We start from the raw sequence: 23,925 nt of genomic DNA on the forward strand, positions 1-23,925 counted from the left end.
TCTGTCTAAAATTAAAATTCAGGATCAAAGGGGGGAAAAAGTTTTTTCAAGGCCACGAAGACCATAGAAGAATGGAGGAGAAAAGCAATCAAACATGTAACAGAGGTGCTTCAACATGCAGTCCTCCCAGTCTGCTCCACTGCAGTGTCTTAAGATAACGGGCTACCTCATTACGATATTGGCCTCGCTATCAATTAACTAATTAGCACTATTGAGCAATGGAGTGGACTGGAGAGCATTAGGGACTGAGGAGCCACCCCACTGAGTATCCCCGATCTAACACAACATGGTATAAACTTAATAAAGCATAAATGATGTTTCAGTGCTTATTCTGTAACTCGTGAGTTGAAAACAAACTTGCACTGCGCCTCACTAACGCAGTGCAGAGCATTCGGGTACAGAGTTTGCATTTACGACTTCAAAGCTACAAGTCGGGTCTGAGAAGGTCACGTTCAGTCCCAAAACAAAGAACGTAAGTTTACACTCCTGCAGAAGACAGAGCTGCGCTCGAGAGCCCCGATCCACGCAGCGCGAGAAGAACGGCCCGGCCCGGCCCGGCCCCGCGTGCGCGTCACGCGCAGGAATCCACAGGAGGCAGACGAGCGAGGTCTCTGCCTGCGCTGACATTGGAAACTACCGTCCCCACATCAGAAACTGCGAGTGGCTGGCAGGGTGCAGAAGGAAACGTCTAGAAGGATGTTTTGACAAAAGGTCCAGGAAATGAAAACATCCTAAAAGTTTTTACATACAGAAAAGCAAGTCAAAACCAAGAGGCAGACTGCCTCCAGTTACCCACAACCCGAAGAAGGATTTCCCACTGTGCAATCTTCCCGCAAGAAGAAAGCCAACTGAAGTCTTGCTGATGTTATCTGCACTGCCCCTTTGATCGAAACGGGAAGAAGTCACCTGAGGTGTACAACTGAGACCCTTAAAATGTACTTACACACCCTTTTAGAGCTAGCAACAGAAAATTGATAACATGCATGTGTAGAACTTAAATTACAAAAAAAAATTCTAATTCGTATAATACTAAATTAGGCAAGGATAATAACCTGATGAGATGAGATGTGAAAATGCATTCTATACTCAATAGAATTTCCATAGTCAGACTCCCTTTCATAATTTAAAATCATGTTTTTGGAGAGTACCGAGTCATTTTTTTTCATCAAACCTTCACCAGTTCACCGAGTACCAGATTAAGTCATGTCTCAGTACCATCGCCGTCACAGTAGGACTCTTATCAGGTGGAAGCACAATCCTGCCAGCAAACGCACGATGACGCAGAATGCCAGGGCTGTGATCCCAGACTGGAGAAGGCAACATCATGCTGGCTTACTGTGGGCCCTGGGGCAGCAACACTACCTCCTTCTGCCTGATGCAATCAGCACACAGAGGATATAAAAGTTGGGCCTGCTCAGTGTTGAAATGGGAAACATTAAAGAACAGAGGTACCAAGCTGCTACTAAAAAGAGGCATTGGTCGATCAGAAGGGGGCGCTCTTCCCCGCCCCCCCCCCCGTGCCCCAGCACGCTGACCAGGAACACCGCGCTGCAGGAAGAGACGTTCAATCGCATGGTCATTAAAAACCCTGTTCGTAAGATGATGTTCGTAAAAACAGGATCGTGAACCCTGGGCCCTGGCTGGACTCCACCCTGGGTTTGCATAGTCTGTTCCCTTTAATTAAACTGGTGAAGCAGCTGCTCATTTCTCCTCCTGAATAAATTTCAAAAGGGGAGACATCGCCCCCATGATAGGTTGCTCATACTAAATAATTAAATAAGAAATGGATAGCTAAAACTGAAAATGATTTTTCTGTTTTTATACCCTCCCAGGATGAAACTGACAACTGGTACTCAAAATGACTATAGCCCTGCTGCTGTATGGGGAGAAAAACATCCTTTACATATCCACCCCGCAGGTTTGAATGGTTGAACTGTCCGAATTACAGCCCTGGCTTTGCCTGTGTGACTATTATTGGTAAAGCCTGTAATGTCAGATTTGAGACAATTACATCTCTGCCACTGAGCTAAAACAGAGGCCAGCCAAGACTGGTTATCTGTGAAATACTAGTGAAATGGACAAATGGGCTAAACCCATCCAGGTTAAAGGTGCTTACACTGAGAAAGAAAGGTGAGAAATAGTTCTTTCTATATACTTTACTGGCAGAACATTTTGATCAAGTAAGAGTGTAAGAGTCACCAAGAGAAAAATCCCCCTGTTCTCAACCAGATTTGTTGCCTGTTCTTTTAGTTCATTTAGTTTAATATAAACTCTGTTCACAGTTGTCTTTCTCTAGCCAGGGAGACTACACATGCTAAGGCATCATCCCTAAAGGTTTTGAGCACAGTCTATGACAGCATTGGTGCGTATATCACCAGAGACACTTCCTAACTGCACTGTTACTCTTAACCCACAGCTACTGAGCCCACTGCCCATGCCTGTCCCTGCTCCTACTCTTCTTGCCTTTCTCGTCCTGCGGACAGGTGTCTTTCTCTGTCTCGCTCTCTCTCAACACTTCGCCCTGCCTTTGCTCTCTTTTGTCCTTTCCTCTTCTGCGGAGAGTCCGACTCGTCCCTTTCTCTGTCTGATACCCGGCTGTCTGCCCTGCCCTCTCTGCCAGAAAGGGAATGAAACTGGAAAAGGTCGTAGAACCTTTTCATGCTCGCAGTGCTGTCAGAGAAGAGAGTGAGAGAATTCTTGTGTTACAGCAGCGCCAATGTGCTTTTGGGCGTTTCTGAATTCAAGTCAACATTTTGCTTATAATACTGTGTACAACACTGCAAAAAGGACATTGCTGCTCTGGAATCAGTTAAAAGGAGAGAAAAAGAAGTTTATTACTGCCTCTTAATACCCAGTGACCAATTTCATGCCATTGCGTTCAAATAACTAAATAAAGGAGAAAAGTGTTATTCCCATCTAATACGTGTTGGACACACCTTTATCGGGCAATACACAAACACTGGATGAAAGGCTGTCCGTGGTCACCCCTGTCACTGCTGCCCATGTCTTCATTTCACCCTCCTCTCCTCTGTGTCCTGCCCACTGCTACTTTCCAGCAGAGTCACCTGCTCTCTCTGCTTTCTCACAGGTTTACTCTTCTGCCCCATCTAGTTATTAGCAGCATACACCTTCCCTTTGCCTCTCGTTTTTACTTCACAGTTCCCCGGGGAACTCTGATCCAGCCAGCCCCTCCCTCAGAGGAGAGAAATACATGGTCGTGGACATGAAGACTGGGAGGAGCCGCAATGATCAATTTCAGGAATGCTGAAGCGGAAGACGGGCTGTCAAAGGCATTGCTGCACATTTCCACAGAGTCCACGAATCGAAAAGAAAATCCTTGACGATTGGAACAATGCAGAAGAAACAGGTTTGCACTAGAAAGACTAAAGACAATTATCGCCCATTTACCTTACTGCCTGTAACCTTCAACTTCACAAGGTGCTCACAAACAGGAAACTGGGAAAACTGCACAAGGTCCAGTCTAAAGAACAATCAGGATTTCGAGGTGCCACTGACCCTCACATCTGCATGTATCAGGACAAGCCATTCAAATTCCAAAGACACTTCCTTAGCAAATGTATAGAACTAGATATGAGAATATGTCTGACATCACAAAATAACCTTTGGACTTTTGGACTAAGGATAAGATAAGACCAACATGGAATATGTATGAGCCTCACTTACACAAAGCTCAAATGTGAAAACAAACTTCATAAAAATAAAATTACGTTTAAGAAATACAAACTTCCAGGGAAACCAGTTGGATGCCAAGTATTACTTGTACTTGGGTGAATTAACAGAAAACCAAATGTAAAAAACTGGAAGAATGCTCCTGGAAGATTAAGCTATCACACTATACTGTTCCTTTGAAGGAAAATCTTTGACTGGAGTGCTCAGCAATTCTGAAACTAGACACAGCCCAGAGCGCAAAAGATGTCTGCTCCGATTAACCAACATCAGACGGGGAAATGACGGGTCAGAACACGTGAAAGAAGCGCAGACCCCGTGGTCCAAGGAGACACTGACCTAATCTCAGGAGAGCGAGAAGAAGACGAGATCCTGCACGACGGCTGTCATGGAAATATTAATTTTCAAGGAAGCCACAAGAGAGAGCTCTCATCTGAGTAAGGTCTTTATTTCAATATTGCAATATTGGGAGCCCTGTTGCCACTCTGCAAAGAGCATCAGAGACTCAATTTGGGGGCTCGTCCGGGATCACAAACCTGAGTGCGGACGGCTGCTGAAACTCCATCCGGACCCGGACAATTTTACCAAATTGGACAAACCTAGGGGGATAAACTGTTTATTCTTCCAGAGACGCGTCTGGAGAATTGGCAGCTGTCTGACGTCAGTAAGTGATCCTTAAAAAATTAATATTTCCATAACACGGCACATAGGAATCAATCTGTGGGAGCGAGCTGGATGAGAGGAGCTCCTGGGAGGAGTCCCTCACCCAGCCATAGATGATAACAACTCAACACAACCACAAGCATCAATGCTGCTCCTGAGTAAATCGGTTAATACTGCTTACATGTCCATATCTATACCGACTGATCAGCGATACCCTTCAGGACTTCATTTGAGACTCAAACCGGGCAACAGTTCAGTACTTGAGCTCAGACAACTCTTGTCAGCACAGCTACAAGTCCAACTCACAAACACATAGAGGGCAGAGATATAGTCACCCCTCTCACTTTCAGAATGAATACTAATTCTCCGGGTTCTGAGTTCTGCAAGGACACTGCAGGTTCATCCACACTTACCCATCCAAGGTTGGAATAAGGGATGGCGGAGGAGCTCCTGGCGGAGGAGGGAAACCTGAAACACAAACAGGCTGCTCAGTCTCTGCTCGTCATCTTGCTCACCAGTCAAACAAACATGCTTCTCCTCGCCAGCTATGCCCAACCACACCCATCCACACTCGACCATGCCCACGACACCAAACAATACCCATCCACACACAGCCACACTCAACCAAGCCCACGACACCAAACAATACCCATCCACACACAGCCACACTCAACCAAGCCCACGACACCAAACAATACCCATCCACACACAGCCACACTCAACCAAGCCCATCCCCACATGGCCACGCCCACTCACACACAGGTGCAAAGAAGCAGTCAGTATCCGTCCTTCGAATGTATACTTTCCACAACCAGGATTAGCTAGCCTAAGAAAACTAGTTGAAAAAATCTGCTCAGGTCTGGTCAGCTCAGAGGTCAGATAATTGTCTCTGCAATGAAGCAGATAATCCAGCACAGCTTTGGAGCATTTTTAAAAGGCATCAAGGGAAGAATAAAAAATAACTTCTGTAGTTCTCTTAGGAAAAATAAAGTACTTCAGTAAGGAAATACAGATGTCCTTTGCCCTGCTGAATGCAGGGGCACATGCTACAATTAATAAGTTAGTATTACATAAGTTTTCACACAGAGTTGAACAAAGTAAAACTGAAGATTCCTAGAAGAGCTGACTCAGCACTCTAAAACAGCACAACACCACTGCTCAGCATGGCTTGTAGTGTAAGCTTTTTTACTGTTATTATGCTGTTTTGCAAAAAGTCAAAGCCTGCAGTTTGGTATGGTCTAGCCTTCCCTATGGCAGCTCACAGACAGGAGATACAGACCCTGCTGCTCATCACCTTTAAACCAGCAGCCAGTCTGGGAGCAGGCCCTGTGACTCCCAGGGGGATCTGTTACTGTCGCTTTAAAAGCACACGTTAAATCTCACCAACAACTTTTCAAAGCCTAAACTATTATACTTAAAGGCATCCACAGCATTTCCAGCTAAGGCTCCTGCTCTTACTACTGCTACCAGTCTCCCCATCCTGAGGGCACATGTTAAGTGGAATTATCGACAGCTTAAAAAACTGTACCTGGAGGTGGAACGGTAATAGGTATTCCTGCAAGAAAAAAAACAAGGATGTGTTAAAGAAAGGGCTTCTTATCCATACACAACACACAATCTTGAATAAAATAAATACAAAAACAGCAAGAGCAAGACAGTTTAGTGCTTAAAATGAAATTGCAGAGTGGTATTTTATTAATGGTACTTTAAAACCCCCACTGCAGATTCTTGGAGAAGCCACGGGTCTTTCTAAGGAAAGGGTGAATACCTAGAAGACATGAAGACATAAAAACAAGCCCCTTTCCTTGTGTGATTGAACTAAATACAAACAGGATTTTAATACTGTCTTTTTTCCCCATTCAACAGCTCAAAACATCACACATGATCTAAAGGTTAACGAGGAACGGCTGCTCCATGTACTGTTTAATGAAATAGGATAGCCTCATGATATGACAATAGAGGCTTTCATCAACTCGGATTGTTGTGTAACCACAAATCATCATCACTTTAAAGCCATGGCCAAGATCTAATGTAAATGCGAAATCTGAAGCCACTGATTTGCATAGGGAGAAGCAGGTATTACGCTGACCCATCGAAACTTAAGAAAGTTTAACCAGATGGGTTAATGCACTTTACACATACTGCTAATAACAAAGGATGAACTTCACTTTGCTGTGCAAATTAGTTTTCCTATTGACCCGGCTAATCTTAAGCTGAGAAGCTGACAATGAAAACTGAAATGTGTACATGACACAGAAATGGCCTTTCGTAAGAGAGATAAAATGCATAAGTGTCTCTTTTTCTGACTCCATTAGATCAATAGGTTTGCAGAAGGGCCTTTGAAATATGGAGGCACAATCAGTTTCAAATGTGTAGCACTAGAGAAACAGCATCTGGTAGCAATTTACTGCGTTTCTTTTTCAGACAAGGCCCAGATGTGTCTCATATTTAAGAACAGAGGATGTTATTCTGGGTAAAAGAGTACTTGCAATGAAACAAGAAAAAAAATAAAAATAAATATTAGCATAAAAAGTAAGCAAAATCAATAAATGCAAAACTAGTTTCTGTTTGCAAATTTAAATGTCCTAAAACAACATCACCATCTCCTGGTATGACAAGCAACCGTCTGACACAAAAGGCGACAGGATATCCTACCCTATAGAGAACCTGAAAACATACATGACCACCGACATGATGTACAGCACTGAAAAGTACAATTCTTTATGTAACATTAAATACTAAACATTAAAGCTCACGTCTGACAATCTTTTTTATTGCTCATCTTCTCACTTGATAAAACATCCAAAAAACATGACGCTGAGTAATCACCTCTCATATTTCTAGTGGTACGATGAAGCTGAATTTTGGTAATTGCCTGGGAAGTAAGCCAAAAGTCCTCATCACTGTCCAGATACTAAGACAGCTATCATTTGATGAGGTGAATTCCTAAAGCAGCAATTATAATGCCTTTAATCTGCTGGAGACAGTCTTATTCAGAAACTCGGTTTGAATCCAAGCTTTTCAGTTTGGAAAAAAAAAGAGAAAACCAGGCAAAACAATCAACATGGGAAAGGGCTCTGGATCCCCGATTTTTCCTGTCGATTGTTTCTGGGATTCCTATGCAGATCTTTGTTATTTCGACAGGACCCTCCTGACCGCGATTCAAACACATCCCGAGACCCTTCAGAAGGCAAGTCGTTGAAGAAGGAGCTCTCTGGCTGACTTTTAACAGACCTTCTGTTGCTGTGCCTATCAAAACCTCTGAGCAGGCAATGCTAGCTCTCTAAATTCTTCCATGCAAAATCGCACTCAATTAGAATGTGCTTATATTGCATTTAAGAAACAAATGCTCATGACAACACATTTTCATATAAAGAATAATGTGAAAAGCTACAAATATTATACAATAGTTATTATATTTACCTAATACTCCCACACATACAACTAATCAATGCACATTTATGTGGCTGCTCTCCAGATTAAATGGTGCCGACTGGGGTGATCCAGCACTTAACCTTTGGGCATTCAGTTTTTAAAAAATGGGAAAATCTATAAGGCACTAAACCAAAATAACCTCTAAAGTCCTTGACAATGTAAGGGAGCTCAAATCTTGTTTTTAAAACAAGGATCTATTTCAATAAATCTTCATTAATCTCTGCATTAAGCTGTCTATTTTTTTTTCAGTCAGTCCACAACTACAAAATACTTTTAATTATGCGTAAAATGGAGCTTTTATCAAAATCAATGCAGAAAGCCAATGTGCACATTTTATTCTATAGACACAAGGTGAAACCGTTGAGAGATTTCTTAAGGGAAACATAACACGTGTTTTTCTGAATACAGAAAACAAGACGCAGATCTAGGATTGTTCCCTGCCATTTAAATATTTGACCAGGACGGCACCCAACAACATTAATTGTGCAGCAGCCTTGCAATGTCTCTATACGACCTTCCTACATGTGGAGAAATAAGGCAAACGTCACCGGGAACAAACTGGAGATGCAAGCCATCACGAAAAGCGGTGTCGATGTTATAACAGATGGTGGTGAAAAAACAGTGAATATTCCTTTTTAACCACAAAAGACGAGCTCACTTTTACCACTCTAAAAATAACTGCATGAGAATGTTTATTTTATAATGATTCCACCCAAGACTGGGTTTACCAAAGCGCAGAGGCCTGACGAAGAGAGCCGAATCATCCTGGGGGTGTCGATACAATCGCAGAACCAGGTGACCACACGCCTCCCGGCTCCTTCACAAGCTCATTAGCGCCTGACAGACAGCAGTGGAGGGAATGAGGGCATCTGCTCCTTGGCATCTCTACGCCCGGAGGGCACCTCTCTCCTCGGGAGCCCACGAGACCGCTGTCACAGGCCCAGACTGCGGGGCGCTCTGAGGCGAGAGGGGAGCCGGCCCAGGGCAGGACAGCGGAGAGGGCGGCCGTGCCCTCCCAGTTAAAGAGGACAGCACTCATCATCCCTGCAGGACACGAGCGCTGCTTGTTTTCGAACACAGACCTGCACAGGTAATACCTTGTGCAGACGCAGGCTGTCAGCCTGGAAGTAGGCATTCCCTTTTAGCTGAAAATGCATCACATGCAAGACGGGGGGGAAAAAAGCATTTTTATGCACATGCACTGCTATGCATGTAGTTACCTCAGAGAGATCTTTTTTGTACATCGGATCTGACAGATAGAACCATTTTCTCCAGCAACGTGGATCTACCTGCCCTTTCTGCTTTTACTGTGCAAAAGGAAACCTGACTGTATATACTATTTTATTTGCTGACTAATAATGGCATGACCACCCTTTAATATTTTGATTTTGCAGTTTGGTAGGCTGTGGGCAATTGGCTACACGAAAACCTTCTAATATGCAATAACAGAGTCTGTGCTTCTGTCTGCTTGTGATTTCTGAACTGAAAAACTCAGCCATCATAGCATGCGCATCAAACTGTTGAACACCATGTAGGCACCAGAACAATGCTCCTCTAATTAAAGGCACTGAGAGCTCGTTAACTGCACTCACCCGCTCACCACATGACTGCTCCGTTCACATTATGGCTATGAAAACTCTTGCTACCAGGGCATTTTTGAGGACTATATTTAAACTCGCACATTTGCATCACAAGAGGAAATAAAGTAGCAGCAACGTAAGGAGAGACAAAAAATACTTCAAAGGGGGGCCGTTTTTCAAAGAGGCTTCTGCAGGATGTTTCATATTTTCATTGTATTAAAATTCTGGCAGGGGTGAGCTGTTACTGCGAGGTAAACTTTTTTGCCTTTTGCACAGAACCTAGGAGATTGTGGATTTTATTTTAGAAAGTGCTTTGAAGATGAAGAGCTGGCAGAAGCACAATTAAAATGCAGGACTGCAGGAGCCAAAAACCCAGGCCTTAATGGTTATTTTCAGATTTACGATAAGCACGAAAGGATGTTAAAGAGACTTTATGAACAAGTGTATATCATAAAACCCTCAAGAACATGTAACCAAGAAATACCACACGAAATGCCGAACCTGTAATGGGCATTTTCCCGTGTCTCTTTAAATCTCAACAGGAGACTTATACAGAATCCAGAGAAGGCAACACCTTTCTGTGTTCCATAGGAAAGCAAGACAACATAAATTTGGAGGTTATTAAATTTGGTCCCTACTGATTTTATTTTACGATTAGGGTTGTAGACTTACAAAATTAACACCATGTTTGACTGCAGAAATGAATAATACAGCGCTCCTCCTTTATAATGAAATGCATGAGCAAGTCATAGTTACTAAGTTGTATGCATTGTGAATTCTTATGAACAGCCCTGGTGAGCTAACCTTAATACAGAGTATACATAACAGACTGCAGAGTGACTGCACACTCTCCAATGTAATTGAACAGTGCAACATCCACACACATTTACTTTCTCTGCAGGTAAGTAGGATATTAACCGATAATCTCCTGCACACAATATGCAAAACTCCAATTTTACAGAACAAGATGCCGACTATATTTCTGTCACAAGACCCTTATTAGGTCAATCTGCATTTCCCCTACTCTGTAATGTCCACAGTAATCCTGGACAGATTTATGTCTTCACCAACGATGTCCTGCACTGCAGGGAGAATCGTTTAAATTGGCAAATGTAAAGAAAACCATACCCAGGTTCCTTTCTCCCCTCACGAAACAGACATGAGCTCTGCTGAGCCTGCATACAGAATTCCTGCTTCTCCCTTCAGCAGAAGAGACTCTGACGGCCAATTCTGCTTCATGCTGTCTTGCTGTAAAGGGCTGTATTGTAGCAGGACTGGACTGTCTCTCACTTTAGTGAATGCCAACAGCTTAAAACATTCAGAAACCACACGGTCAGTTGTGCATCTCAGTGAGCCGATGCTTCTAGCCTCCAGTGCGTGCTGGGGCTGTAATGGAGTGTACTATGGAGCTCGAACAACGAGCAACACTCCATTCAGCTTCACGCTCACCAGATAGTGAGTACCGCTGCAGAAAGAGCAGAGACTCTCACCCACCTGCAACACCGGTACAACTGCAATTAAAGACTTAAAAACAACGACATAACTCATTACAAAAGGAAAAAAAAAGAGGAAACGCTACAGCTGAACACTCAATCACATTCTAGATCTATCGCAGGAAACTGCTAGACAAAATTCCCGCAGAAGAGGGACAGGAGGTCACAAGTGTGCCGTGAGGAAGGTGCCTTGAGTCAGTCACTTACGTGGAGGGGGGATGAGAGGAGGCGCGGTGCTGACGTTGGGGGGAGGGTGCAGGAACGGGGGAGGGGGGATATTGGGGGGCAGAGTTCCTGGGGGGAAAAATGGAGGCAGCTTGGCAGGTGTGGGCTCAGCGTCTGAGGTGGGGTGTTCAGAAATAACCTGCAACAGAACAGAAAACCAGCACTTTAGTCAGAGAGGACTGACCAGCCGCACACTGGGAACCGTGCTGGGTTTTCAAAGGCAGCAGATCACAGGTCATCGCGCGCACACATACACAAAAACACGAGCAATGTGATGTGACAGGATGGCACACCGGCTCTGAAAGACTCCTACCAGAGGTAAAGGTGGGAGCCACCTGAATCTGTCTCGGAAAGATATTTGGGAGACTTCGGCCAAAGCCCATCACATCAATGCCACATGTCTGCCAGGACACGGTCTTAGAAGCCCCGACAGGCCACCAGTGAGCTGGAAAGCACTGCCGTACAGATTGCCCAATGGCCGAGGTGACTCAGCGGCTGGTTCACACTGCCTGCCGTCTCAGGCGGGAGTCCCGTGCTCTCGCACAGTGCAGAGCTCGGTGTACTGACAGCTGCTTCACCCCAGCTTCCTGCGGCCGCGGTCGCACAGGGATGGAGCTCTGCCAGAACCCCATCCGTGAGACTTTGCCGGAAAAAAAACATGGACATCAAAACTGCTTGTTCGGCTTCTCTTGAACCGCCAGGGGAACTCTGAAGCCAGCCGAGGCGTGTAACTGGCTTACTTGTGGACAGAGAAACCGTGGGCACCAGAGCCCCAGTTCTGCACAGCTGAGGAAGCTGCTGACCTGAATGTTATTGCTCTCGTTGTTGTGCCGACGTCTTCCCTCCACACGGCTGATGGTGGCCGTCTGACCCCCGATCACGTCGATCGTTCCCGTCACCTTCCTGCAACGACCAATAGTTCCCAGCTCATGTAGCGCCAGTACCACAGTGCACTGCACCCCCCCACCTCCTCTGGCCCCGACTGCAGGCTGCTCTGTTTTCATGCACTGGTGGATTTTCTACACCACAGCTCGAAACCATCTAAACCAAATCTTCCCAGAGCCAATTTCTGTAACGAACCGCGTTTTCAGCACTCACGGTCTGGGAAACCGCAGAGACGGAGCAAGAGGACACAGTGAATTAAGAGAGAGTCTGTTCTAGCTCATTTCTGTTTTTCGGCACTCAACAGCACAGAAACATTCACCCTGGTTGTCTGCGGGCAGGACACATTCAGATGAGTACAGAACGTGAAACGTTAAGGAAGACGCCTTCAACGTCAGAAGAGGACACGCAGGACGGGAGATCAGGGGTCCCTGCACATGTGGGCTCATCCTCAGTGTCCTGCCGCTGGCAGACCGTGCCGAAGCCCTCAAGACGCTACCTTCCAGTGTTCGCCTCTGCCCCTCCGGCCTCAGCAATGGGCCGCAAGGGCGCAGCAGTGATCTGTATCACCTGAGGATCACGGACGGCCTCCCGTCTGTTTCATGCTAGAGCTCTGCAAGTTCACAACCCAATTTAAAAAAAAAGCTCATCAAGCAACCAAAGACCTTCTGAGGATGTCTGCAGTGCCTTACCAAACTGAGAGCCAAAGTGTAGACACTGGGCGCTTCGGTGCATTTCAAAGCCACATTAAAATGGCCATATGTGATACGTTTGTATAATTTATTGCTGAAAAAATAATAATGCACCTCACCTCAGCTTTTGAGCTCAATCTTATCACCTCCCCTGCTGTTCACCGGCGTGAGGGAGACCGGCTGTAGCGTTTTATGTCTAAAAAGCACAATGAAACTCGAGAGTTCACATACAGTCACAGTCTTGCTTTCCTCATTCACACCTCTCCCCCCAAAAAATCAAAGCTATTCTTCAAAACGTTTATAGAGTCCCACCTCCTTTCCTCACGCCTGCAAAACGCATCTCTCTCAACTAGACGACCCCCCACACACACGCGCCTCCTCCTCGTCCTCCCCAGCTGCGGCCCACGATGGCTGAACTCCGCCCGGCGGACGCACGAGCGCTGGCGACCCATGTGAGCGGGAAGCAACAGGACAAACAGACGTTCCCCTGCCACCAGCACGCAGGCCAAAGGGGTGTTTATGCCAGGTGATATCGTGTTTGGATTAAGCGTTTTTATTAAACAAAAAAATACCGAATCGAACGTGGAGAGGCTGCATTTAGTCACTGAGCGGATGATGATCGGTGCCGTTTTTTTTATCCCACAGCTGTGCTAACTTTGTGGATAAACAGCTGAAGTACTTTTTAAATACTCTTAGCTGGGAGCTGGGAAAGCGCTAGCTGCAGATGTAACCCTGCTCCCCCTTTAGTCTTCTAAAGCCGACTCCACACGGTCCCACTGGCCTGGGGATCAGGGAATGTTTTCAAATAACAAGGCACCTTTTCGGGGCAAAATCTGCTTCGCTGCGAGGCACTTAAAAACAGAGCCGAGGGGTTCTGGATGATACACAAATGTACAATCTGTTCACAGACACAGAAACATGCATGCAAAACATGTCTGGAAAACCGTCATTTTGGCTTTAAAAAATATACATTTGAATTACTCGTCGTAATGATGACTATAATTACTGTACTACAGTAATAGCAAAACTGTATTTAAATATTTTAAGCAAGGAAATTGCTCCCTTATAATTGCATTGATTTAGAAACCACAGTAACCACAGTTCTGGGTTCATCCGATCCGCAAGTTCAGTTTCAGAAATTACTTTAAAATAACTTGTGTTTAACAAAAGAAAACACCTTTAGTGGGTATTTTCACTGCCTGCTAATGCTTTAGCTAGAAAATCCAGCATGGAGCCTCACTTCAGACAGCTCCGAGGACAAACCTGAAGCAGGTACTCCTCGTTCCGGCCGGCACCGAAGACGGAGTTTTGCCACGAGCATGGGAGAAAGAGCCTTGCGGGCAGGGGGTGGCAGGGAAGCCATTTCGAAGGAGCGAGATGCACAAAACATCGAAAGCTAAGGGAGACAAGCCATGCAAAACAACCTCAAAGCAAAACCAACATTTCAAGTTGCTTTTCATGGTACAGAACTGACAAAACGTCAAGCAAGCTGAGACGGCAGCTGCTGATTGTGTCAATATTTCTCCTGGTACTCCCGGAGGAGTCTCAGGACCCAACTCTAGGACTTCAAACAAATGAGAACAATAAACAACGCCAGGTCAAAAATCAATAAAAAACGCAACACCTGACCTGTGGCATTGGACCCGACGAGTCCAAACATTTACGTTTTGGACCTAAATGATTCAGCAGAGCTGGCGAATGTTTCAGCTCAGCTCGTCCCGGTCTGTGAAACAAAGGGGCGATTCTGAAACTGCTGGGGACGAGGTGCGAAAGGCTTGAAGCACAAGCAGACACTGAATAGCCAAGCAAGTCCTCATCGGGAAAATGGCTTTGAGGAAAGTGATCCCACTCCATCGACATGATGGCGACACTAAAGCACAGCAGATAGGACCCTACAGGCATCAGCGTGACAATGACACAGTCATCAGAGAAGACAAAGAAGACGGCTGCTATAGGTATTCAGCATTTTCATGTGTTCAAATCAACAGTGGAGGATTTTCCGTTGTGACTGAAATATCACAGAGCCGGGGTTCTGAACACAAACACTAAAAACACACTCGGAGCACAAGTGTGTAGACACACAGAACACAGCCTTCTTACTGTAAAAGAAGTAATAAATGTTGCAAAATATCAACACCTTGCACTCTCTCTCAAGTTACCCAGAGGCAGAAGACTTAATGGACAGGAGTTTACTCCAGCAGCACAATGACCATGACGATCCTGCTGGAATGTGTAGGCCAGAGTGTGATTTACATTTTTCCACTGAACGATTAGAAAATACAGAAAATTCCTCCGTCGTTTTTAACAGCCCAAACACTTCTATCTGTAACCGTACATGCAAATAAATCCATATTCTCAGCACTGCAAGGATCATTCGGTGACTTATACTTGCAAATCCCTCTCTGTGCAAATCCAGCTCTCTTGCCATTCTTTCTGCGCAGAATTCCTACATTAAAGGCAAAGCTGCAACCAGTGGACTCTTCTAGCTCCGGGTACAGGAGGACCACACACAGCATTCAAGAAACACAATACAGGGAAACATGTATCTGACTCCCTGTACTGTTGTTTGCGTCAGAAATTTTAATTATTTGCTCTGTCAGCCACTTAACAGAGCACCTATGCAGCTTAGCAGTTTCAGCCAGTCAGCTAATACAGCATCATTTCTGCATCGTCTAGCCGCAGGAAATAAACGGAGAAGTACACACGTGCTGAGGAGCACCACAACAACTAATCTTATCACCTGTACTACCAATATGAAAACAGACTGCAGAAGAGGGGTGACTGTTTTATCACACTGCATTCCAACTGAACCCAGGAACACCTTTAACAGCTTGGCAGGAAATACTTGTTATTCAAGGCAGCAGGGTCACTGGATATGGTTCTAGCAAGTTTGGGGCTCACTGCGCAGTAAAAACATGGGAAAAAAAAGCTTCTGTTTATATTACCGATTACAAACAGTACTGCAGTTTATAAAGGAAAGTTTGGGGGAGCGAACAGGCACCAAAGAGCATCTGTCCTTGAGCTCCACACGGGGGGGTCAGCCCATCACACACACAGCCAGGCAGTGGGGTGCAGCCTACATCTCCTCAAGTTAAACTCCAACGCTATGCTGGAGCAAAGAGGCGCAAATCCCATATGGGAAAACATGACCAGCTCTCACCTGACCCCCGTGATAACATCATTACAGTTTCAAATATTTAACTGTACAAGAGCAGAAAAAACACTGAAAGATAATGACAATTGAAGCTACTGACAAAGCAGTAATGATGCTGAAACTCAGAACCCAGCATTGCAGGCCAGAAAAAATTCCAGTTCAATCACATCAACGGGAACATTATTACTTTCTGCATGTTATTTCTTCTATAAAGAACTTTTAAAATAATCACTTTTTGGCAGCGACTCTTCATACGTCACCTGCGATTCATTAATAAATGCGATTCTACAATATCAAAATTTATGTACCTAATATTAAAAATACACAACACAACCAAGCCCATTCTTCTGCTTAATTTTTTCAAGAATAATCTGAACTCTCACATTTAGCCCTCCGTTAGCTCTATTAAAACTGAAACAACTGTACTAGCATAACAATGAGATTATTTTAGCTAGTTTAAAAATGCTTTTTTATTAAGAAACCGTACAGCTTAATAAAAATGTGTTCAGTATGTGCATGATATAGATAAGCTATATGACAAGGATTATTTGGAGTTGGCAGAAAAATACAATATACATCAGAATTCATGCCCCCAGCTGGGATCTACAGATATTAGCTCAGATATACAACAGATTTTCACTGAGCTGCTATGATCTCACTGAAGACCAGCCCTGCGGCGCTGTAACTCTCAAATTCAAGAAAAGATTTGCAGTTATATAAGGTCCACATCTGGGTCACATCTGCTTGCTTTGATTTTCTTGTGCAAGAGTAGTTCCCCAATACAATATCCTAGACTTGACAGAGGTGGGACAGTAACCAGTGTTTGCCTGCAAATTAAGCAAAGCAAAGATGCAAGCATATGTCTGCCAACAAGAACACCATGTCCTGGTCAGGTCTTCACAGCTATCTGCTTCTACCGGCATTGACAGCTATACTTTTTCCAAGTCTACAAAACAACTGACAAAGATAAAATGTCCTTTATTCACCTTGCACAAATCGGGCCTCACTGTGAACTCTTTTCAGCAGGGGCCCTTCATGTACTCCCTTTAGACTGAGATGCAATAGTTCTGCATTATTCCTCTTTTTTTACTCAGGACAAGCAATGGTCTGGAAAGGAGTGAGAGCCATTCACCGCCACGGACAGCCACCACATGCAGACCACTGCCTCCGACGAGTCCACACCTGTGGAAAGGCCCAGTCGCCGCTCCTGCCCCCCCTCGGACACTGGACAACAACGGCACAACGTGCACAGCCTCCTACTTGTCACTGGGCAAGAGCAGCCACAGCAACCAAACCCGACCTCCGACCTTTGCTGACGGACGCTGCGAGAGGACAGCTGACCTCTCTGTGCCCTTCGCAACAGAATCCAATTTGAACTGCAAACCTATGTCAAGGCCACTGCGTCGATAAACACTTTTCAAATCTACACAAATACCTATGCCTGGAATAGAGAACGCAAGGACTTTTTTTCCTCCTCACAAACGAACAATTAATAGTGCTTGTGAGATGTCAAACAAGCGAGACTCTCATGGCAATTGAGGACATGTGCTTATGTATATGTATACAGACACATATGCACCTCTATGTGTTGAAAGGTTACATACAAACACATGATTACAAGTCATTCTTATTCCCATTTCTGCTTTGCCTGGCAGTGCCAAACGAAATAAGCAACATTTCCAGATGACTGAATGGTTTAAGCTCTGTTTGCTAATTCCCCAAGATTCCATCAGCATCCACAGAAGGAGTTGAATGGTTAATTAAAAATCTCATTCCGAGTGAAGGACCGGTCTTTGCCCTGGGACCACCAGGAATATGAGCTCAATGGCTCTTTTCCTGGCACACAATATTTAAAACAAATAAGGCGCTTGTTTACACATCTGTCGGATTTATATGCGATAAGGCTAAAAAATTCTTTAATCTTGTAGCAGGCATGATGATTTAAGTGACCTTTAAAAGTTTAAAATATATATTCAATATAACTTACCATAATAGTAAAAATCTTGTGTTTTAATAAAGAAAAAAAGAGAATTGAGAATCAAAGCTAAGAAAACATTTACAAATTTCCTCAAATCTTTCTTGTACCATAACGTACAGCAACAGCCTGCTCAGAAGCCTGTTTTTCTAGGTGGTCACAAGATATAAAGAGCAGATTTCCCCTACAAACTTACATTCACATTAATAATATGTTTGTGTTTTCCGGCAAGCCACTCATATAGGACACTTGTTCATTTCTTTTAACTTAGCTTTATTTAAAGACTATTTTAAACACTGACTAATCTACTGCATTTGTTAACAGTAAATATATTTTATGGGACATTGCGTACAAGAATTACCTTAAAAAACTGACAAGCACGCAACAGCTACTCACAGGTAACATGAACCTAATTCACTGGTGAATCTGTGCTTAACACTTTCATTCCAAGGCCTTTAAAATGAAATGATTTACCAAATGAACCACAGCCCTCCTTTATTAAATACTAGTGCACTACAATTGTATAATGCACTAATGAAACCTGATTTACGACATTTGTACAAATGCCACGTCTTGTAGAGAAGATACTGCTGCTCAGGAATCAGACCAGAGAAGAGCAGCCGGACACAGTCTGGGGCTTGAGGGGGTAAAGGAGCTGAACCCTGCTAGTCTTGAGCAGAGAAGACTAAGGGGACCTGAGACAAGTGTGCAAAATTAAACACACTAGACGTCTACAGAATCAAACATAAGCCTGAGGAGATACGCAGAAACTACTATGAACTGCTTTTACAAGTAAGAGCAGGAAGCACTTCTTTACTTAGATGGTGGTGGGAGTCTGGAACAATCCATTAACTCACAGGCTAGACGGCCTCTTCTCGTTTGTCTATCTAGAAACAGAATCTAAGCAAATCCTTCCACCCCCCCCCCCCATCACCATGAACAAAGCTAATCAGTTCCCCTTTACCCTCTAGCACTTTACTTTGACAATCTGTCTGGAAAGAGAGCAGTAAAGAAATCAGCGAGTGTCTGCTGCTTTAGCGATGTCCTAACCATAACCCCACATATGTGAAAGCAGTTACCGGACGTCCAGGACATCAGAAAAGAAACAGTGCCGTAACCCGGGGTCATGGAGAACCACCCCCATCCCAGAAAGGGGCAAGTGTGACCTGCATGTCTCCCGGGGAGGGGTGGGAGGAAATAGGAGCCCCTGTGCAAAATGCTCACACGCAGATCCCACCGGCTCTGCGCGTGCGCACCGGCTGGAATCGAACCCGGGACACAGGAGCGGCGAGACAGCAGCGCCGATCGACCCACCCTCTCCCGCTCCTACCAGACCAGGAACAACACAAGACTCGCATCACGATCTAGAACAGCGCGTGAGACTCGCAACCGAGCCTTCACGAGTCATCAGGATGAACAAAGCAAACAAACAACATGCACAGGACTGAAGCGGTTGCCGTCAGACTGATGTTTTGGAATCGAAAAGCTGGAATAACAGATACCACATGACACAACACCAAAGACACAGAAGACTGACGCTGTCATAAAAGCCTGAATCACAACAGTACAAAGCATGACAAAAATGCTTCTTTCGGCCTTTTTGGGAGTGACTTTGTCAAGATCAGTTTGATCAGATGTGTGACGTCAAACCTGCTCTGAAGTGGTTTACGAATCGCTCTAGATTTTAGAACCTTTGAACTTGGGAGATCAGGTGACAGACCTTACCAATTGACCACGAAAAAATAATACAGAACACTGAAATACCTTACATTATTAACTGACATAGAACAAGTTTCAATCATGGGAAATATTTGCACCTCCTTTCCAGAAAGGAGGCGAGAAACATCTGCTCTGAAAGAACAGAACAGTGTAACTGGAAACTTGAAGGTGCTTCCTGCCCGCTCACATGATACACAAGTCAGAGGGAAGATGGGTCTGCACACCCTTCTAGGCAGCTCAGATTGAAACCAGTTCACAGCAGGTTTTGCACTGGCCATGCAGCAGCGAGCCTGACCACGTCACGAAACACCAAGAAAGCACGTTTACGCGAGACTGTCCAGCCCCGCGCTAGAATGACTCCAGGAGATCCATGCACAGACTTACGTATAAAACGAAATATCTTGAGTGGGAGGCCCTCCTGTCCAATGAGTTGGAGAAATCCTATGTGTTTACACAGAAAGAAAAATGAAAGAAGCAGAAAAAAGTCACAGGGACAAGATTTAATCATGCTGTCCCTCTCCTTCTGAAACATACAGTTACTGTAACAGGCTGTCTGGACCCTCTAACTGACACCAGAGCTCTTAGAAGACAGTGCCTACAGTGGTTACAGCCTTTAGTCAAGACTGTACCTGTCCTTCACCTGCTACTGCTGCCGTCTAAAGTTACAAATTATCCAGCAACAGTCTGTCTTCTTTAAGTCAGCGTCCACACCACACCAGACAGATACCCTATGAATTTAAGATCACACCCGGTAAAATCTGCCTCCATCACCGTGCAGACTGAGAAGCAGCTGCCTGTTTAGGCGACAGCCTCCGCTGCTGAAGATTGAAACACTTGTATCGAGTGTTGCAGAGCTGAACTGACCTGGACTGAGACAACCCCGCTTTGTAGATGCTGCTTGGGGAACTAAAGTCAGGTTTGGCGGTTGGTAAACTCGCATCTTTCTCTGCGTTTCCGGTTCTACCCTGTTGTACCTTGAATGGAAAAAAGAAAAACCTTTACAACAAACTTATTCCAACTCAGTTTATCAAGCATTGGAGAGTTAGGCAGGAAAAAAAAAGAGATATTTTCTGTGACCAAAACCCAAATACTTATAGCTACCAAAAAGATTTCTGTCAGGGAAAAATGCACCTGTTTCTCACACACTGCTCACACCTTCCTCTTTCCCGAACTGTACAGGGTTCTTCAAGGGTGACATAGGTCTCAGGAACCAAATGATTAAACTAACACCACTGAAAATGTCTCAGACAAGGCATTGTCCTTTTGGTGTGGCAGAAAACAGCCAAATGTTTATCTGCATGGAATTTGCACATACATACATGTAAGATGACAACTTTTCAGCTTATTATTAATATCAACATTTCATCACATTGATCAATTCCAGTTAAATACGGTTTTGAGAAAAAAGGTTGCTGTCACTTAAAACAAGGATCCAGATGCTCATTGTTCATATCACATGGGATACTGGGCTAGACAATCTCTCTTGCAATGCAAATCGTTTACAGAAACCTTTATCTGTCCTCTTAAGATAAGTAAACATCATAATTCAACAACTCCGACATGTCCTTTCAATAAGTTACAAAAGTCTGCTTTTAAAAGCTGGGACAAATGAGAACTGTCAGTGATTCCCCTCACCTGCTGGGAGGGCAGGCTCCCTGTGTACTAACATGTTACAAAAAGCGGAGATTCTGCCAACATTTGAGGAAGGATTTTCCATCTGATGCCATAAAATTGTGGCTTACTGTAAATTACTGAACAGTCTGGAAGCAGATCAAAGAAGAAAATATTTCCTTACTAGGGAATACAGCCTCTTGTTGTCCATTCAGCGTGATGCTAATCAGGTTGTGCTTTTAATAAGCAAGAATGTGAGACTTAAGAACAATCCAAACTAAAAGGGTAATTTGGGTACATTCTGGTGCCTTGCAGGCTGTAACATACACAGGACAACCATCAGCAATAGAAAATTTCACCTACTGAACAGAGTATTTAAGCATCCTGAGTCAAGCAAAACAATTACTCACAGAGGACACCCACATCCCCAATGTACACAAACAACCCTAACATGCACGAGTGGCCAAGAGAAATGAGCATCGTTAAAATCGGTTACCATAATTTTGCTGGTAGCTGAAGTAACTGTTACAACTTCCAGACCCATCCTCAGCCTCTTCTGCTTCTCACAGTAGGCCTTCCAGGTATCTTCATTGAACCCATAGTTGAAGTAATCCGAGAGATCCGCTCCTGAACAGAAACGCACGTATAAGCACGGACAGCCTTTATTCTCATGAATGCAGCAGAGGGAAACAGAGCAATGCAGAGGGCAAAAGGGTCAGGGTACAACAGATGAGCGCTCCTGCGGTTTCACAACTGCTGGCACTTGGATGTGCAGATCTACACTTTTGTTCTGTGAGCATGCATGCCTGAGGGTGGCTGGGCTTGCGAGTGTCTGTGTGCTCGCTTGTGGGTGGATTGGCGTACGAGTGTCTGTGTGCATGTGTGCCTGAACACATGAACGTGTGTGGGTGCAGTGGCGTGTGCATTTGTGCACGAGTGTGTGAGTTTTTACCCGGCTTCCTCCATGGTTTTTCTTCAAAAGAGTCGAGATCCAGCTCCAGCAGTGGAACACCATTGACACTTCCAGGGGCGTCGAGGTCCACTCCTTTTGGTTTGGTTCCTACTGGAGAGAAGTGTACAGGAGGTCAGAAGAGAACAGGTCAGAACAGTACTGCCATTCCCAAAGATCCCTTAGCACCGCCAGTGAGAAACAGCACTGGCTTATTTCAACTCAAGTGTGTCTTACTCTGTGCAGATTGTTCTCAACTTGGTTGTATAGAAGAGGACAGCAAAGCATTCAATTACGAAGCTATTTGTGTATCCTGTAGCGACACTACAGACGTGTCAGGTAAGCACCTATTCCCTTTGTATTTGCATACATGACATTGAATGACGTTTCATTTTCACGAATGTAAACCACACAGACTACAAGACCGCAGCAGTTGCTCACTGCTTTCACTGCTTAAACCCAGTATTCATCACCCACACTGCCTACTTTAACTCAGGAATCTGTACAATTTTCAGGCTTTGTGAGACTGGTCATTGTTTGATCAATTTATATTCTACATAATATAAATTGCATTTCTGGCAGAAGGTGGACAACATACCCTACAACACATAATTAATACCTCACTTCCTTCTGAGGACTAAGGAGCTACTGTAACTGTTACATGCTGCTTTACCTGAAACATATGGTCTGCCGGTTGTCTTAATGTTGAGATTTACTGGAGTCCCTCCATAGGCTCTGCACAGTGAAAACAGCAGAGTGGCTTCAGCACAAGGGCTTGAAATATATAAAAACTTAGCAACTTATTATTATCTCAATGAAATATATTTTCTTTTTGATTCATTATTTAATTTGAAGCTTTATAGTGGCTTTACTAAGTGCAACCTTAACAATACTCACGCGTACTGAGGAGCCCCGGTCTTAATATCTCCAATCGTGACACGAACATCGTCGTCGTCGTCATCGCTGTCACTGTCGCTGTCATCGTCTTCGGCCGTGTCCTGGGACCACAGTGTGAATGAGCTCTTGAGAAGCGCCCAGGAGCAGTGGGCGGAGCTACGTGACACAAGGTCACTTTCTGGGCTGAGCGACAGCCCTCCAGTACAGACACAACCCCAGAACAACCATGTGGCGCCCGCCCATCGAGTACAGCCACAGGTGGAAAGAGCAAGTGAAAGGCAAACCCTAGCATGTTCAGTCTGTTTACTGAAAGACACGGGTCACCGGCATGACGATATTAATGCAGAATTTAATTTCACTGTTCACATCAGTACATCAATTTGCTATGCTTTCTTGCCAGCACTTTGTATTTGCTTCGGTCTGCTACTGCTCAGCATTAACAACGTGTATGATTGTAGGAGTCAGCTGTACACAGATCCTGCTTTCTCAGCACAGCGACAACCCACACGGTCTTGCTAAAGCACAATCCATGATCTCACAGTTAAACAAGGACAGCGCCTAATGACAATACGCGCAAAAGAACATTTTATGCTGCCTGACAGCTCAACATGTTGTGCTCGGGCCACCGCTACCCCTGGCAATGCCAGGGGAAGCCGAGCGACGGGAGTGTTACCTGCTTGGCTACTCCGTTTCCAGTGGCTTCCTCTTCTGCTGCGGGGGGAGGGAACGTGCTGTGAAAACAAGCCGACACGAGGGTTAGCAAACGCAAGGACAGAGCGCCGGGCGCACTGATCATCGCCAGCAGGGAGAGTGAAGACAGTGCCTCCTGCCACAGCAGCTCAGCCCCGCGGCCTAGATGCTAAATGAACCCCACAATCAGGCGGGAAGCGTTTTCTGCCCTCCATCGTTAAAATGTCATTGAGTTTTAACACTGCATGGCAGGAGCGGACTGTGAGTTCAATA

General features: G+C 44.7%; 1 protein-coding gene across 7 annotated transcripts in view; it reads right to left on the minus strand.

Moving 5' to 3' along the window:
- Nucleotides 1-23,925, minus strand: part of fip1l1a (FIP1 like 1a (S. cerevisiae)) — a 37,349-nt gene that overhangs the window by 11,030 nt on the left and 2,394 nt on the right. For 4 of the 7 annotated variants that reach the window (XM_088629124.1, XM_088629384.1, XM_088629037.1 and 1 more), the window contains exons 4-15: nt 23,636-23,693; nt 22,963-23,063; nt 22,739-22,800; nt 22,069-22,179; nt 21,613-21,743; nt 20,370-20,479; nt 19,890-19,946; nt 11,887-11,986; nt 11,066-11,222; nt 5,879-5,905; nt 4,764-4,818; nt 2,464-2,670 (exon numbers count right to left, since the gene is read on the minus strand). In XM_088629124.1, coding sequence (XP_088485250.1) covers nt 2,464-2,670; nt 4,764-4,818; nt 5,879-5,905; nt 11,066-11,222; nt 11,887-11,986; nt 19,890-19,946; nt 20,370-20,479; nt 21,613-21,743; nt 22,069-22,179; nt 22,739-22,800; nt 22,963-23,063; nt 23,636-23,693 — 1,176 coding nt within the window. The remainder of the gene's footprint in view (nt 1-2,463; nt 2,671-4,763; nt 4,819-5,878; nt 5,906-11,065; nt 11,223-11,886; nt 11,987-19,889; nt 19,947-20,369; nt 20,480-21,612; nt 21,744-22,068; nt 22,180-22,738; nt 22,801-22,962; nt 23,064-23,635; nt 23,694-23,925) is intronic. The other 3 variants (XM_088628854.1, XM_088628946.1, XM_088629296.1) reach the window with 3 other exon arrangements.

Source organism: Lepisosteus platostomus, chromosome 1 (assembly GCF_059453375.1).
Source record: "Lepisosteus platostomus isolate fLepPlt1 chromosome 1, fLepPlt1.hap1, whole genome shotgun sequence".
Taxonomy (NCBI): domain Eukaryota; kingdom Metazoa; phylum Chordata; class Actinopteri; order Semionotiformes; family Lepisosteidae; genus Lepisosteus; species Lepisosteus platostomus.